At 37.4% G+C, this 18153-nt stretch overlaps 1 protein-coding gene across 6 annotated transcripts in view; it reads left to right on the top strand.

Annotated features, from left to right (window-relative positions):
- Positions 1-315: 315 nt before the first annotated feature.
- The window catches only part of LOC139130140 (transmembrane protein 145-like), a 31466-nt gene continuing 13628 nt past the window's right edge, over positions 316-18153 (top strand). For 3 of the 6 annotated variants that reach the window (XR_011551804.1, XR_011551805.1, XM_070695865.1), the window contains exons 1-5: positions 316-465; positions 662-736; positions 16210-16284; positions 17335-17562; positions 17984-18065. Coding sequence is in view for 2 of the 6 variants with exons in the window: in XM_070695865.1 (XP_070551966.1) it covers positions 346-465; positions 662-736; positions 16210-16284; positions 17335-17562; positions 17984-18065 (580 nt within the window). In the remaining 4 variants the exon portion in view is untranslated. The remainder of the gene's footprint in view (positions 466-661; positions 737-16209; positions 16285-17334; positions 17563-17983; positions 18066-18153) is intronic. The other 3 variants (XR_011551802.1, XR_011551803.1, XM_070695864.1) reach the window with 1 other exon arrangement.

Raw genomic sequence — 18153 nt, forward strand, 5'->3', positions numbered from 1 at the left:
GCAGGGCTAGTATTGTCTGTATTGATTGATACATAAGCCTAGCTGGGAATGTATAAATAACAGCGCAGTGGCTGGAGATCTGGATCACTTCGTACCACATTGTCGGATAATTGATGGTTGTGAGTTATAAATAACACATGCGTTGCCTATAAATTGCGGTGATTTTCGGCCTATCACCAAAAATGTGCCAACTTTTTCATACTCATAGCCAGAGCTCAAGTGAGTGACACTCAGCCTTTATGTGCGCGACATGGGTATTTATTTGTGGTTACCTAGCAACAGCCCATGTGACCACGACGCTCTATTAAATATGCTAATCATCAGTAATCCCATCGAACTGTGAAAATGGCGACGGTTGCTGTCCGGTTGACGGCGACTTGTACGTACATTTCTGTGGCTTTACTGCTTTTCTCCGTCCGTTTCAGCTCAGCGAAGATCGTTACAGGAACATTAAAGACACAGACTGTGAGTATATATCCAGATTCCATGTGACTATCGCAAATTCGTTCTGAAAACCATCCGTTCAAAATATAGTGTGGGTCGAATTCTTTTACCGAACCGTCGACGTTACAAAATCTTTTCATTTCAAACGAGTTGTGGATTTCAATCGATCGATCGCGATCGCAGCAAGATTCACACTTTTAATTATGTCATCTTGCAGGACTGGGAGTTTCTTGCCAGATTTTGTTTTCTGTCTGACGTAGGAAGACTGCGATTTCACTTCGAATATCCTGTGGTAAGTACAGGGTTTGTTTATGACACAAGCATTTGACCCGGGCCTGGCATGGCGGTCGATACTCCATGTCGTATGAGCTTTTCAGTCTACTTTGGAAAATTTCAGCAGATGTTTATATGAGGTATTGATCTGCAGCAAGCCCTTGAAGGTCGATTCGGCCGACATGGACGTGACCTGTCCGATCGAGTGTTCCCAAATCGACATCACTTGTTTACAAAATATCAGATGATAAATATGGACGTGTACGCGTGTACAGATTTCGATAAAAACATTCCGGCCAAGGAGCTCCCGAACGCAATAAAGACGTGTGTTTTGACCCTGAAACTTGCTACCTCTGTGGCTGTGACGAAGGGCTCACGTCTAAAAAATTCATGTCATTACAATGGGTAACATCTTTGCAAACCCAGATCTCGCGATGAATCCCATGCTTTTGGTAGTGAAGCTGTTTTACACATGTAACAATTTTGCCTGTAAAAGTCAAGACGTTGTTGAGTCATTGACCCTCGAGAAAAACACTTTTCTCGAGGGTCTATGGTTGACAGCACTGGCAAGCCACGGAGTTAGCACACAGTTCTCACATTGTCTCTCTCCCAGCCTGCTAGTCTGTGAACATTCCTAGGCTGTGGTTGGAAGTATATCCGGTGCATACGGATAAATCATGGAGTTGGATGTACATGTAGAAGCAAGACTCGCATCTACATGTATCTCGATGCATGGATGTACAAAATTATCTTGATTCAGGGCTATGTACATGGTAAAGTTGTACAAAAAATAGATAAGGTCACAAAATAAATCCCTGTGTGTTGGTAATTGCAGTTAAAATGTTCACAAATTCGCGTCAAGGTATAATCCAGAATTGTTTGTAATAATTTTTCAGCGAATTCGAATATCACAGTTTGGTTCATTAAGAGTTATAGAAAATGAGATTGTTTTGTTGTTTTGCACAGGTCACATGTCGTCATACTTCCTCCAAACATTTGTCTATGAGTACGATGAAGTATAATCAGCCCAGTCATTATGGGGTCCAGACACTTCGCACCAAAACCAGTTCGCCCCACACAACCTTGCCCCAAAACCATTTCGTACCAAAACCACCTTGTCCCAAGTACTAACTCGTCCAACGCCACTTTGCCCCAAGTACCACCTCGTACTAAAACCTCTTTGCCAAAAGTATGGTACCATCAATTCGTCCTAAAACAACGATGCCATGATGTATCATAACGTTGTTTTTACCTGCAACTTGGAAGCATTAATGTGTCAGGATATTTTGGCTAACATGAACCATTTATTCTTGCACGAAACCATAAACGGTATATTAGAAAAAAAACGCAAACTTAAAAATGCTACAACTCAGGTGCCGTGCACGGATTTGCACGAATGTCATTTTCTTGAAATGTGTACACTTTCAAGATTTCAGTCCTTGGATGATAAAAAGGTGATTAAAACTTCAATGGCAGAGGTTGGTTATTTCATAGACCCTCAAGAACGTTTTTCTCGAGGGTCATTTCATTATTTTCAGCTTTTAACGGTTAGCAATAAGTTGGGGCAAAGTGGTTTTGGGCTACGTGACTTTTGGGGCGAAGAGGTTTTGGTGCAAAATGGTATGGGACGAGATGGTATGCTGCGAAGTGGTTTTGGTGCGAAGTGTCTGGGAACTGTCATTACATGCAAGTCCCACTTAAGTGTTTTTGCTGAAATCAGTGAAAAGGCTTGGAATAAATTGAAGTCCTATTGAAGACGTAATGCTTCACCTATGTACCAGAAGGGAGTACATATTGTTTAGAAGTGTTGGCTTCAGTGGGTCATATGTAAACAACATAAAGAAAACTTTGAAAAATCAAGAAAGTTCACAAAATTGCGCCCAATGGTAGTTCTCTAGAGAAACCCGCACACACAAATGTCAATGTAATCAGTAAAATATCAGTTGACAGTGGGTATATTTTATCATTGATATCATTTCAGTATCCAGTGGTTTTGGTCAGTTTTTGCAATACATGCTTACATGTAGCTGACTGAAAGGCCTCAGTCACACTGTACTGTACTGTACTGTACTGTACCACCATAGCAGTCTTGGTTCATCCGTTTCCGTCTATTGTTCACCAGTCATTCAAATGTACAGCAACTCCTAGAACCCAAGGATGCCCCCCAGGCACATACAAGTCTACACAGGTTTGCCTTTACAAACCTTTGACATCTAACCTTGATACTTAATACCCCTGTATACAACAGGAAGGTTGGATTCACTATTCAGTGAATTCTGCAATGACTTGCACGCAGCAATTGTTTCCTTGAGTTACCAAGTTCAGGGTCATATGAACAACTTACTCAGGAATGCTGGAATACAAAGATGTATTCCAGACTGGAGTAAAATACAGTCCATTCAGTGATTTCTGAAAGGACAGGTACGCAGAAATTGTTCCCCAGAGATGTCAAGTCCACGGTTATATATTAACAATACACATACTATGACATAGCATTGCAGGATGTATTCCAGACTGAAGCAAAATACACGATTCCATCAAGGGAAACGTCATATGGAAATACATTGACACCTTGTGTTTCTAGGTTCCCCATCATGAAAAGTGTGGTATTTGGGTTTAATCGAAAACTATTCTTTGTTACCTAGAAATTCAGAAAAAAACAGAGAGGTACCACAACTAGTGATTTTCCCGCTTTATTTCGCTTGGTTCAAAACGCCAAATACTTTTGAAAAAATGAACTTTGAACCAGTCAGTATACAGACAGCGTCTCCCATCACATGGAAACTGCCGTGTCAGTGTTTACCTGAAAACAATGGAATACAATGTTTGAGCTAAAACACAGAGGGCAAGCCGTAACATACAGACACAACTGTACACAGCGTACAATACATCGGTGTATGCTGTTTGAATGACTCACAGCAGATAAGTCTGTGGTACATTTATTTTCTGTTGGGATGCCATGCGAGTAGTCTGGTGCTTTGCAATACCGTGCACAAAGAGAGAGAGAGAGAGAAAATTGATAAAAACTATTGACATGAATTGCCAATGACAGTGTTGATATACGTGTTGTGTTATCTGTATCCTGGTTTTAGTTCTTTGTCCGGTTTTCATTGACTTACCGACAAAAAGGGGGGTTTTCATTGTATGAATGCTGCAACTGCCTTGCAGATCCAGTCACTGTCGGTATCACTTTAGACTTTCATATTTTGAATTCCAGAAAAAAAGTTGTCAGTCAAAATATCTACATGTATTATATTTGCTTTTCCAGTGAAATGACAACACCTATCAGTGTTGTAGTTAATGGTTAAAGCCCGGCGCGAAATGGACCGGGATCAGGATTAGTGCCAAGTTTGGATGGGCATTTTGGGGCATGGCTCTGCATAATGAGTTATTACTTGCAGAAATATGCAAATTTTCCACTAGGTTAGGGGAAAATAACTGGGGAGAAGGTAGTGAGTGCTACAAGTGATATGTTTATAGCTTCCTCAGCATGTCCAGTTGTTTCGCAAAACAATCGATATACATGTACTATGACATACCTGTACATGCATGTCTTATGGAAGCCTTCACAGGGAGTCATGTATGATTTCCAGGTAACTGGATGCACATGTGTGCATTTTGCAAGTGCAAGCATGTCATACTAGGAACCGGGGATTAACAACCCCCAAGAAATGGCTAATACAGCGGAAACTGTGTCATCGAGAATGACTTGTTTGTTTTAATTTTAACTATTGTGTTTTGAGGATTTTATATACACAGCCATGTTGTGGTATCAGCTCAATTGACCATTTTCATAACCATTACAGTGTAATTTGTTCATGACCTTAGTACAGTGAGGGATTTTATGCTGTCCTGATTACAGTAATTTTGTCGAGAACACTGTACAAGCCGATCAATTTCTGTACTCCATTGCCAGTACATGTAATTGTCATACACATAGGCCTTCATACAGTGAAACTCACATAAGTGGACAGTGTGTTGCAGCTTCTATGCAGTATGCAAACACAAATAGGCAGTTTACCTAGGGATGATTACATGTGTTGATTTATGAGTCTAGGGTTATCAACTGATCCACTGTACACAGACAGTTCATAGAGTAATTACTGCAAAAATGGCATCAGCAATGACTTTGCACATATAGTCCTGCCATCATGGATGGAATGTTCTTTGCACAATCACAGTATCTGAAACTGTTCAGGGTTATCAGTGAACCCTCACCTGGTTACCATAGAGACTAACCAGAAACAAAAACAACATACATGCAGCATAATGTCAATTTACTAAGTTTAAAGTAGAGCATGCCGCCAAAGTGAAAGACCCAAACTTCTGCTCAAACTTTCCTTATGAAACTTTAAATCAGGAATAAAATCTGGGGTCACAGTGCAAAGTTTTGTATTAAAGAAATAAATTACCTGACATTTAGCGATATTTAAAATTCAAATGGCCCCCGTCCCTGTTTTAGCTTTGAGAGGAAAATTCAATTTTATATTTTCGAGAAACGAAGACGATGAACATTTTTCTTACTGTAAGGGCTTTTAAAATGATATCCACAAGTGGTAGATCAGAAAAGAATTGTAAAAGTGTGAGTGTCCAAATATCTGTCCCTGAGGCATATTCTGCCTTAAACAAGAGGATTAGACAGCAACAGATGAAGCTAAACAAGAAAAACAAATCAATCAAATCAGTGATACAGGCACTGTGTTGATTTCAGTCTTATACATTAATACTAATAATAGACAACCTTTGAAACATCTTGTCATTTTCAAAAGTGCTTTCATACACATAGAAGATATTAAAACACTCTACAGAGACAACAGATTAAAATCCAAGGTCATAAAAAATGCATCAAAATTCATTGAAAATATATTGTTCTGAAAGTTACAGACAATTAAATACAAATTAAAAATTAATTATTTGAAAAATGGTACATAAGATATATTGTTTCGAGTGATTTGCCTGGGTGAGCATGCACTTGAAATGCTCTGTGTTGCTGAAACAGCTGTTTGGGAATACAGAATTCCAAAGCCGAGGGCCACAAATGGTGAATGGGCTATCATAAAATAATTGGGGCTGTCAATGTATGCATAATTTAGAATCCTGCAGAATACAAAGTAACATTGCTGTGGTTCTCTAAGTGTATTTTCTGCTCAGTGAACCACAAATGGACAAAGATGCTAGGCTATAGCATACACACAACAAGAACTAATTATCTCTGCCGTGAATTGGATAGATCATCACAGAAAAGAGTCCTTGTGTACTGATCAATCCTATTTAACCCTTTCACCACCATGGTTTGTCCCAAATCCATTTTTTCTATGGTAAGTTGACCTGTATACAGGGAACTGGGGGTGAAAGGGTTAAATTCCAGACTTTTACATCAATATGTAACTTGGACCTTCCTTTGTAACTGACTAAATTGCTTTTCAAATAGGATTTAGGTACATGTAGCAAAAACTATGCCATACATAAAAATGTTATCTGTGAATGTTCTGAAATCAATCTCCTTTTTGACCTTTGCAAAGTTTTATCTGAGGGCCTAGTGCTGAATTCCAACAAATCCATAGAGACAAAGCAAAGCATTAAAATGATCACTGATTCACTGCACTGTAATTTTTTAAGGCCAGACATTGCCTCAAAAGTGAAGGCTTCAACTTTTTCTCAAACTTACCTTCGTGAACTTTCAGTCATTCTCGTATCAAATTGAGAATGCAAAGTTTTGCTCTACTAGAGGAACAAATCACGCAACATTTACTGGGATACTGATGTTTGAAATTCAAAATGGCCGCTACATGTAGGGTACATTGCATCTCTGTGTTTTACTCGAAGGAGAGAAATACAATTTTTGATTTTAGAAAAACTAAGGCTGTAAAAAGTTTTCCTACATGCATTCTACCTTAATATTATACTAAGTTTTAGTTTAAGCACCTAAGGTCGTCCATAATGTGAAGGAAAATAATGCAAATATCAGCCCTACATGTACTCAAAGTAATTTGCAATCGTAAGATAAAAAAAAACAATCTTCATGTACGGTACTGTACAAAATGTTAATGAGCTGTATTTACGGGTAACCTGCAACTCTAGCAAACTCTGTGATTTCACAGAAACATTTATGTTTGATGAATTACCACTAATGATGGATTGTATTGCCTTAATAGTTTCATGTTCATTTTCCATGATGCTATTGATGTGTGCGTTATTACAATCAAATAAATCTGAGTCGCCCAGAGTGACTTGAACACAGTCTGCATGCACACTTTAGATACACGCATGACAAAGTAATGTACTCTAAAAGTAATGTACTGTTAGTGGGGATGGCTAAAAGTCCAACATCTTGGATTATGGTAGAATTTCTACACAAAAATTATATTACTCAAGCCAAGGACAAGAGTAATGAAATGATCATCTTAACTGACAAACATCTGACTGTGAGACAGAACACATAATTTTGTCATTGTTAAACTTTATTCATGTACAGTTAATGTGCAATCACAGCAAATCATATAGATTTTCTCTCACAAGGAGGGAATGTTGCCTCCTGCGATTTAGGGGGCATTGGTTCTGATTTAGGGGACTGAATAAATTATGCAAATTAAGATTTTTCCAAGGTTTTTAGCAAATAAAGGTGATAGCGTTGATCAAATATCAATTATAATATGCTTTGCTGGAATCCAGCAATCTGATTGGCTGGAGCCGGGGTTTATATTCTCAACAAGAAGACCTGCGCGCCGCGTAACATTTTTTAGCTCGCGCAAATTTCGAACGTCAACTTGAGAGCTCAACGCGCCGTAATGTCGAACAAGTCTATGGCTTCAGATTGATTTTGATTGTTAAATTTTAGTTTAGTGCAGCTTGACGAACCAACAAATGAAGAGTTTCTGTAAGCAGTGGAGGTTATGTTACACAACAACATAATTTTTAAAGTTTTTTGAGCGTTTTTTTGAAGTAAAATTCTTCAAGTTCGATGTCTAATCGCAATATCGATGCGTTGCGTAACCGTATTTTATGAATTCAACTGTGCACGCGCGCGCGTTCTGAAACGTTCTTTTTTAGAGTTTGTATGAGGCTGGGCGCTCCTGAACTCTCGTTCCAACTTCGGCCCTAAATAACGACATTGTCCACTTGTTTTTAACTTAAGCATATTATAATGAGGTTATAAACGGTGCGCTCGGGTATTTGGCTGCGGATATAAGACCTCTGGGGTGAAAATTAGCATATTTGGGTGAAATAATCACCTCGCTTCGCTCGGTGATTATTTCCCGCCAAATATGCTAATTTTCACCCAGAGGTCTTATATCCGCAACCAAATACCCTCGCTTGCCGTTTATAACCTCTAAATAAAGACACTCCTATTTCTTCCTTTTTCTATCCATCGAATAGATTACAAGCCTGAACAAATCATTCAGTCTTCATTCATTTTACATGTAGTTCCTCTTGTAATCTGGAAGCACACTGTAGTTTATTTTCTTTCCACTGTATCACATCCTTCTACAGATAGGAAGATTTCATCACTTTATAGTGGCTACAGATAGTGTGGTAATACATCAACTGTATGGTGTTACATCATAGACAGTGACAATAAAGTGGGATGTGTACTATAAATACTCTGTGTAAATCATCATCTTAATCCGTGACCATAAACAGAATTCAAGTCTCATGAACCAAAACAGTTTTAGAATTGTGTAATAAAAACAGTATCAAAGTTCCATGAACTAAATACAGAATTCCAAGTTTCATGATACCAGAAACAGAATTCAAGATTCATGTACAAAAACAGAATTCAAGATTCATGTACCAAACACGGAATTCAAGATTACGTACCAAACACAGAATTCACAGATTCACCTACACATGTACCAAAACAGAATTCAAGATTATAAATATAAAAATGTATTCAAGATTCACAAACCGAAAACAGATTCAAATGTAGTACCAAAAGCAGTAATTTCTGTCATTGAAAAGTACATGTACATTTGTATGCTTCCAATATTATTCATCAAGTATTGATTTCATTCGACAAAGATCAGCGCTAGTGAAATTACACAAAAGATGTACACTCTCCATTTTTACAATACCACCAGAAGGCATGGACTGCTGTACTTATTCTTATGGAATGAGTACAGTGTACATTATGTTGTATTGATTTCCAGGAGTTGACAAAGTTCTGAATCCAAAGCCATACAGTACGAACTGAGTGTACACTCTGCATTCATTAGATACCCTTAGCAGGCATGAAGTGCTGTGTGTGATTCTTATGTTGAGAGAACATCGTATAGTTATTGAAAATTAAAAACATAGCGATCTTGAAATGTTTACACTTACTATAAGCAGCTGTCAAGTCTGTTTTGTAAATTAAATTCAGTGAGTGTTCAGTGAACCGTATCAAGACATTAGTGTGAAGGCATTATCTGTGGCAGCTCAGTGTAAAATAGATCCATTGTCGGTGCCAGGTATTGAAGTCAATACAAAGCTTCAACCTGCTGAAGGAATGCAAGTCGATCGTCACATCTGCGCATGTGCAGTTGTTTGTGTTCAATGAACAAAATAAAGTCAAAAGGTCTACAAAATTGAAATGTCACAGTGTGTAAGATTGAAAAGAATTGGTTATAACTTTTTATTATCTCTGGTGGAAATTTGTACAATGCTAAGTCATACGAGATCCATAAAATGTACCTCAGAACCAAGTCACAAAAACTCTGACCGTTTGAAGATACTGGAGCTACACACCTTAGCACAATATAACAAAGCATAGGAATAGATACAACTGTACAGTGTTATCATAGCCAGTAGAAGCAAGACTGCTGTCTATGGTGCAAGAATGTCCAACTCATATACATACAGGTGTACATGATGTACACTTACAGTGACATACATACATACATACATGTATCTATACTTTTATAAATACATGTACGTCATCAAGAGATACATGTAAGTGCCAATATTTTTTCTTACAAAGTGCATCATAAATGAACTACGAAATCCAAGAAAATCCAAGACTTTATCAGAGTTACCTACATTTTACATGTATTTATCTGTGCAGGGACTGCATGTACAAGACATTTGTTCATAAGTGAAACCAAAATAAAACACATCAAATGTATATATGTAAGTATAAGCATTTATTAGAGACAGTGAAAGCCAAATTTCTCAAAGGGTTACTGAATCAGTGATTCTCAATGCAGGTTAATGAATGTCAAAATGGAAATGAACATGTGGTGTACAAGAGTGTAAGAATATGTTGGGGAATATGTTCACAACTCACAATTGCACATGTTACGTACTCTAAGGGGAAGGTTCACTACAAAAGAATTTTTGCCACACTGAAAGTGCCTTCACATTTGATTTGTTTAGGCAAAGCTATGTTGTTAAGATTACAGTTCAAATCAGCCAGGTCCTCATTGGAGCTGATTCTGGCTAATTTGTGACAGAAAATTGTTTGATCAGATTGCCTGCGTCTTTGCTTAGAATAGCAGTGATGACATAGGTCAGATTAATGCATATTTGTGTTCCTCAGACTTGTGACAATGTGATTATTTGCCAGGCAAAATATCAGACCCTGAATCTCATTGATTTGATCTGCCATGTCCCTCATGTAGTGTAATAGCAACTGTACCCATGTACTGGTATGCAGACTTCATTTATAGAGGAATCTTGCGTCAGTACTAGAAAAGGAAACTGTCAAAATACACGTACCGATATCTGAAAAATCATTGTCCACAAAAAACGCCTGTGATCCACTTGCAAACCTTATGTCAATATTTTCATGTCACAATAATTTAGAAGATCATCTTGTAAAAGTTACGAATGACAATCACAATTTTCGACATGCATAAAAATTTGTCACTAAAAGCTTGTACTCTTCAGTGTAAATACTCAACATTGTTTGCATCTTTGAGATCAAACATGAGTGTTTGTCCATCTCCACGTATCTATGGCAACATTTCGCTTGGTATGAGGTATTTCTAGATGCACTGTAGTATTGTCAGATCACACTGGACTGCCGTGTGTTGGAATTAAACATGTACTCTGTTGTACTGTATATGAGTAATACATCTCCTCTATGTGACATCAGCGTTCCAGCTAAGACTGATTTGCATATTGCGCAGTCTCTCCAACTGCTCTTGCAGTGGAATTTTGCGTTGTGTGCAACTTTACTTTTAGTCCTTTTAATCAGTATTGGTTCAGGTAACAATAAACATCAATACTCGGGGCGAAAGATGTGACCTCAGTGCCTATTTTACTTCCGCCTTTTCAGTTTTGGCACTTGTTTCTACCAAGACATGGTACACATATGCATTTAGGGTACATTGTTATCATGTGACCAATTGAGGTAACTCGATAAATTAGCATCTATTGAGAAGACACAACATAGCTGCCTCTGTGACCGTCATGCCCTTCAGGCATCAAAGCCTACATTGTAAATTGCTCACCTGCTCAAAACCTTAGTGAGAGCACTGTGAGACATACCGGGTATAAGGGTGGTCACTTCTCCTGAAACAACATGATCTGGATTACACAGTCACTTAAATTCTCACAGCAAACAAACGTTTCAAATAATGAAATATCATTTGCTGCGCCACCTGTTGAATGTGTACCACGGAGTGAATCTATGTATTGTGTGTATTTGTATCTGAAAGTTTAGGTGAAAGTGGACTACACAGTACAAGAACTACTTCATGACATCGTTTTCACATGCCATAACCCTGCCCCCCTTTCTTGTGTAGAGGTCCATCTTTGCCACAGAAAACAAGTCAATTGGGTCAGACTAAATGGTGTAATAAGGGTTGGAGGTCATAGATGAAGATGTACACATCTGTAGATGGACTGTGATTCACCTACTATTGCCTCGTAAAATCTGATGGTTTCTCTTTTGCCATTGACACGGTATTCTGTATGTGTACACTTGTATGTACCTATCCTTTGACATTTGCACATGTTCCATATCACAACAGGATAGGGATGTAGAAATTATGGTCACAGGTAGCAAAAATAAGTTTTTCAATGTTGTAGGCGGTAACAAGAGTGTGGGGACATTTATTTTCATGCAAAATTTGTATTTTTCATAGAACTTGTGTTTTCACAACCAGCAAATTTTATGTGATTTATTTAATTTTAGCTGATAGCTAGTTGTCTTTGCTGGCAGCTGGCTATTTTCTACATCCCTGCTGGGAGAGAAGGGCTTCAGAAAATGCAGGAATTGCTTTACATATTCATGAGTTGGACTCTGGTTGTTCTTGTAACATTGACAGTAGTCTGATGGATGTACATGGGATTATTTGGAAGCTGTTTGGTTGATATTTTCAGTTGAAACTAATCATTTGCATGGCATGAACACATAAGTATTGGCAAAGTGAAAGCAGATATGCCGTACTTCATTCATCGCTATTCACATGGCGTTCTTCATGAAGACAAGCATCTCAGCTTTGTGCAATTGGAATGCAGTGAAACTGTCAAGTCAGACCCGGATACAAACACTTTAATGCCTTCAGCATATGTCAAGAATTATGGAGGATTATATCCTGAACACATGTTGCTATTTTTCGACAGTGCTTGGTTCGTTGTGTTGTGTGATGCACAGCCCCTCCACCAGAGGCTTTTATATGAAGTCAGATTTTCAACTAGAAATTTCTGATGAGAAGCAGTTTTATATCAGCTTTTATGCCTGAACGAACTGATTAACCCTTTGAGTGCCAAAGTCAATTTTGTCGCCTTTATAAAATGTACCCCAGTCAAATTTTTTCAGATTTTGCCAAAATTTTGATGAAAAACTGTAACAAGTGTGATGTTTGCTTTGTCAAAAATTATCAAAAAATTTACAGAAAAATTCATACAAATTGGTAAAATGTTGCACAAAAATTTTGGTGGGAAAAATTACAGCACTCAAAGGGTTAACGGAATGAACTTTCCAAGGCAAACAAAGAGCTAGCACACATAAATAGTCAATTGTGTCTCCTCAAACACTAATGCAAGAACCAGAGATTCAGGACTGTGGCTTTATAGTGTAAAAGCTAATATCATCAAGATCTATTCTGAGTTACAGTCCCTGTCGAAATTCAGTGAATCATGACAAATTCTAACCACTTCAAGACTTGCATGGTCAAAGTTAAGAATATTTGCTATATTTCTGGGATATCTGTGGCCTGTGGGAATGATCGGAATATTTCACAAGGAAAAAGGGAAATTGCCAATTTTCTTCGGGCAGTTGAGCATTCCTTTGTAGTGTGATAACAATAGCTGTTCAGGAGATGTATTGTGTACATTCAATGCAGTGAGGAGTGACGTGGTCTTTATAGATACCAGTGACGTCAACTGAATCTTGTATGTTCCGGCATGGAGGTAATAGATATCCGTCTAAAATACTTCTATGGTTCCAGCAGTGTAGGGTCTGTATGCTACGTTTACTGCCATGTTCCGGCTAAAGCTAATTCCTGCATAGGCAGTACTTCAAACATTTCCACCAGCTTTCACACATGTTGTAAAATGCACATCTGTACAGTGCATGTAGGTCATACATTAGTACATACATACACAGACTCAGAAACTTGGGCTGTTGACTGAGTCTTTGTGAAGAAAATGACATAATACATACAGTATATTCTCTAAGGGGACGTAAAAATGGTATGACAGTACCAAACACATTCACTGCATACATGTAAGTTGCCAGTCCTTATAAAAAAACACTGTGTACAGTATGTAATTGTGTAATCTGGTCACCTGGTGTAAGGTGTTTTGTTTTCAAGCAAGGAGTCAGTATAACATGTACGAGAACCAGTTTGGAATTGTTAGTGAATTTGTCACTCATTCAACTCTGCACTTTTAACACAGTCCTTCCACCACAATCAATTAGATCATGTCACAATGCATGTAATTTGACGGTTTGTATAATTTAAATGAACATTAACTATCAGAGAGCAATTGTAGGGCAATATACATGTATAAATTATTATACTATAGCTTTGCCAATGCAACTGAATTTTTTAATGTCGACCCCCACCACCCCTCCAATTACATGTATTCAGGGGTGTAGAACATTTTGGTTACAGGTGGCAAAAATAAAATCACAGGTGGTTACAAGTACCGGTAGTGTATGTGCACATTGAGTTTGTGCAAAATTTCGTGATTTTTAGCTAAAACTTAATTTTCACAGCCGGCAAATTTTAGCGTACAGCCGGTTGTTTTTGCCAGCTGCCGGCTATTTGCTACATCCCTGATCATTACTGATTAGATTATGTACATTCAATGACATGTATCTAGCATTGTGGCCTCACATGTTTTCTACACCCCATCCCCACCCCACCCCCCGGCATAAAGTCACTGTCATTGCCAATACTATAATATAAGCGAAGGGGTACATTACTGCTTTTAAAATATTAAAATAATCAAACTACTAGAGCTGTTACTTTACTACAGTTGGTTAGGCCAAAAGAACAGACAAACCGTAGGACAATCATGCACAACAGGGCTGTCAAATGTCAGGTTAAAGGCCTGCGTTTGGCGCCAGATTGTCTCATCAGAAAATTTACCCACAAGATTACAATTTCAATGGAAAACAAAAGGCTATCTCATCTCCATAATCCTCTTAGAGACTAAAACAAAGGCTATCCCAGGGATAGCCAAAAAGGCCTTTAACTATTGTCCACTTCAAGGGACCTGTCACTTGAAGGGTGTTATTTACAAGACTAGTGACACAGAAGGTGACATAACTGTCAAGCGTTACGGGGCAGTACTAGGACTACTATTACTATGTGGAAAAGACAATACACTAATCCTGCAATAACAAAGCCTGTAGGGATACTATAGTATAGAAAAACATTGGCACAATATATTTCAGTTTGGTGTCTCAAAAAAAAAGAAGCCATTCAGTACATCTTTGTCAATCCCATCCAGTTGAACTAATACATCTACTCAGGCATATCTTAGAGGTGTAATGTTTGTTGTGGAGATAAATTATTCATAATTTTTTATTAATTCTTTATTTTATTAATTCTTTATTTATTAATTCTTTATTTCGGACAATGAGCATGTCCATATATATATAGATCATTACAGGATTGGGAGAAAAAAAAGATACAAAAATGGTAACATAAAAAAATTCTTGTATGGGTTAGACCATGAAGATATGTTTCTGTACAGAGAAACTCAGATTAGAAGACTGAATTTATTCATCTTCTCCTCAAATCACATATAATTAAGTTTTCACTCATAGAAATCCTTTCCATCAACTGTTGATTTGCTTTCTAAGGAAAGCATCAAAAGTGTCAATCCTATTACATACAAACATAGTACTAGCGCTGCTGCGTCTGACATATTGCAGAAAAATGCGACCACATTATTGTAAGCAACTTTCAATTGTTTCAGGGCGCTTTTATTATAGCTTACCCGTAAGTTACCACCATACAATTGATAGCAATATGCTTTAAATAGTTTACACTTAACACCGAGAGAACACAGAGAAAATTTTTTCAAAAGCATATTAGCAGAGATAAAAAAAATCTCCTCTGACACTTGATATCAGAATTGTCACTGAAGGTATTTGTCAACAGATAGCCGAGGTTTTTTTTCTTTTCAACAAATCGCAGTTTAACTCCATTGAGATAAACAGCCGGAATATGCTCAATCACACATCGCTTGAAAGTTATACACATACATACAGTTTTCTCTGTATTGAAAACAATATCATGAATATTGCCATAATTGCTACAAATATTTAAAAGTTTCTGGCAATAGTCTATTGTACAGGTTACGCCAGTGTATATACAATCCTAGACACTTTTCTAGGGTCTATGGTACAACCCAGTATATACCGGTATGACCAATGTTCAGCAGCTCAGAAAGTTATGTCTATCAGTATAATGTTGATTGTCACTATTTAGAACTTGTAAAAAAGTCAGAAACTGGTTATTACGGCAAGATGCTGTACATTGCCAGGGTCCATTGTCCTCATTTCAAGTGCCTTAATTTAGTTAATGGTGTCAGTGTATGTGTGTTACTGTTTTGCCATTTGTTACCACGCATTTGCTGTCGTGTGTACCATCATGTGCTCATGAGTTGGTGAAACTTCCCAAACGCTAAATACAAGTACAGCCACTGAATAGGAGGACAGGGTGACCTCTGTATGACCTTAAATTCACACCCTGGCACTTTTGCCAGTTTGAGTGTGTCAGTTTGATTTCAAACCCTGCCTTTTGTCTTTGTTACTAGTCAGCATGCTTACTGTAACTCATCTCAGAACAAAAAAATTATTTCATATCAGAACAAAAGATTAATTTTCTCTTTTACCAAAAGGAGAAAAGGGAACGTTTACAGGTCCCATACTATAAAAACTAAAATACCAGGATGTAAGGTCACTTAGAGGGCATGAAAGTGACCTATTCCACAACCATAAAATATTCTAACTTTTATTTGCTTCCAACTTCCTGCCAAGTTCCCTCAGAGAATGGCCGTAATGTTATAGATAATTTACTTTAAAATTTATTTTTTTCTATTTTCCAGACGTACGAAGTTGAAAATATCTTACTGTACTACGATGAGCCAGATCAATGGGAAGCAGTCTACAAAACAGATACTGTAAGTGTCGTCATGGTTATGGCATTTTTCTTTGTCATCAAGTTGTGGGGTGACCTGTGTTATCAGGCATTGTCGTAAATGATTTCAGCACAGCACAAGAGCTGTGATTGTTGTTTTGTTTAGAAAACACTGCACAGACAAATGATCTCTGTAGATTTATATTGACTTATTAAAAATGACAAAATAAAACAGGAAATCCTGCATAAGAGCATACAGGGATTCAGATTTTAAAAAATCAGTTTAGAGAGCTGCTTTCAGAATTTAACCTCTTCTGTACAATTCCTTGTATAAGTTGTAAACAGCTCCACTAACACATGTTTTTGAGGCCAGACCATGGTCGTAAAAAGTTGAATGTAATTCTCTGTATTTTGTCATACTTTGTCAACTGCAGAATCATAAATTTTCAGTGGGATTTTATATAAGCATTTTAATGTTTGTGACATTTTCACTGGGATTGCAATTTATGACGGACTTACCAGTAAAACAATAGGATCTGTTGTTATTAAGTCTTTCACACGGATTGTAGTTATAAGATTTTGTAAGTCAGGTAAAAAAGTGAAATTTTCCCTGAAATCAATGTTTTTACATTACAGGTTGTACTGATCACGTAAGCTGAGTGTCATTGTCATCTGTAGTATGGACTGTCATTTTGCATGTCAGGCTCAGCTAATTGGGAATTCTTCTTATGCAAATTAACAGTTTCTTTTAACTTTTGAAATCAAGCGAGATAACCTGACATTAGTCTTGCGTTAGGAGAAACTGAAAGCAAAAGTTACCTCAAAGATCTGTACTGTACATGTTAACGTTTGCTATTCACTCTTTACTATACAATTGCATTCACAGTCAAGGATAGGCCTTTACACATGTACTGGGTAGAACAACTAAAATCTGTATCCGGTAAAATACATGAAAAAAGCAAGAAAAACACCAATTAGTCCAACACATTAGTACAGTCAGTTGGATTTACCCACAGAGAACGTGAATGTTTATTGTCCACAAACTAATCTGATTAATTCTATTGTTTTTATGCATTCTTTTTCATCACGACAGAACTGCATTGAGAAAGAGTCTGTCTTGAAAATTGAAAACAACCAGATTATAAACCTGACAGACAAATATCCATGGTCAGGTTGTGCCAAGAAAAATGTAGACGCAAGTGATGAATTGTATGATCTCAGCGAGGATGGGGAGATCTACGACTGCAAGGGCGGCAGGAGTTTTAAGTCAGTACGAGAGAGATGGTGGTACGTTGCAGTCAGCAATTGTTATTCAGACAAGGTAAGGTATCAATACTGAAGTCTGTGAACTCCAGTCATATTTATGATAAATGAGAGTTGCATCGGTTTCCTTCTCTTATTATATTTATCAAAAGCCTTCATTTTGGTAAATATCATTTGCATGGGAATTTTGACAGTGTCCTATCTTCATAATAAATAGGAACTGTCAGAAAATATTTTTTGTAATCTTTGTTTAATCCAGGTCAGACAAGATCCTAGGATTCAAATCATGTTTTCAGTTTTTGAAAAATTCATTGCATCACAAAAGGACACCAAAATTGACATTTTATAACCAAAGTGAACCAAATCTCTCTAAATTTGATTTTGTCGACATTTGCATATAGTGACTTGTTTACTCATTTTGTATCCATTTTTCTACACTGTCTTGTTCCCTTTTTCCTTCATGGTTGACATTTTCACAGCCGCAGATTGGCATGCGTTTTTCGTGCAAACTGACAAACGGAGAAAGCTACTGGACAGAACACTTCTCAGCAGATGAATTTTGTAAGTTTTTGCAGTCGGTGATCATCACTTTCAGGTCTGACAGAATATTCTCTTCTTGAGTAGCTTCATGAAAAAAACGTTGAAAAAA

Source organism: Ptychodera flava, chromosome 3, assembly GCF_041260155.1.
Source record: "Ptychodera flava strain L36383 chromosome 3, AS_Pfla_20210202, whole genome shotgun sequence".
Taxonomy (NCBI): Eukaryota; Metazoa; Hemichordata; class Enteropneusta; family Ptychoderidae; genus Ptychodera; species Ptychodera flava.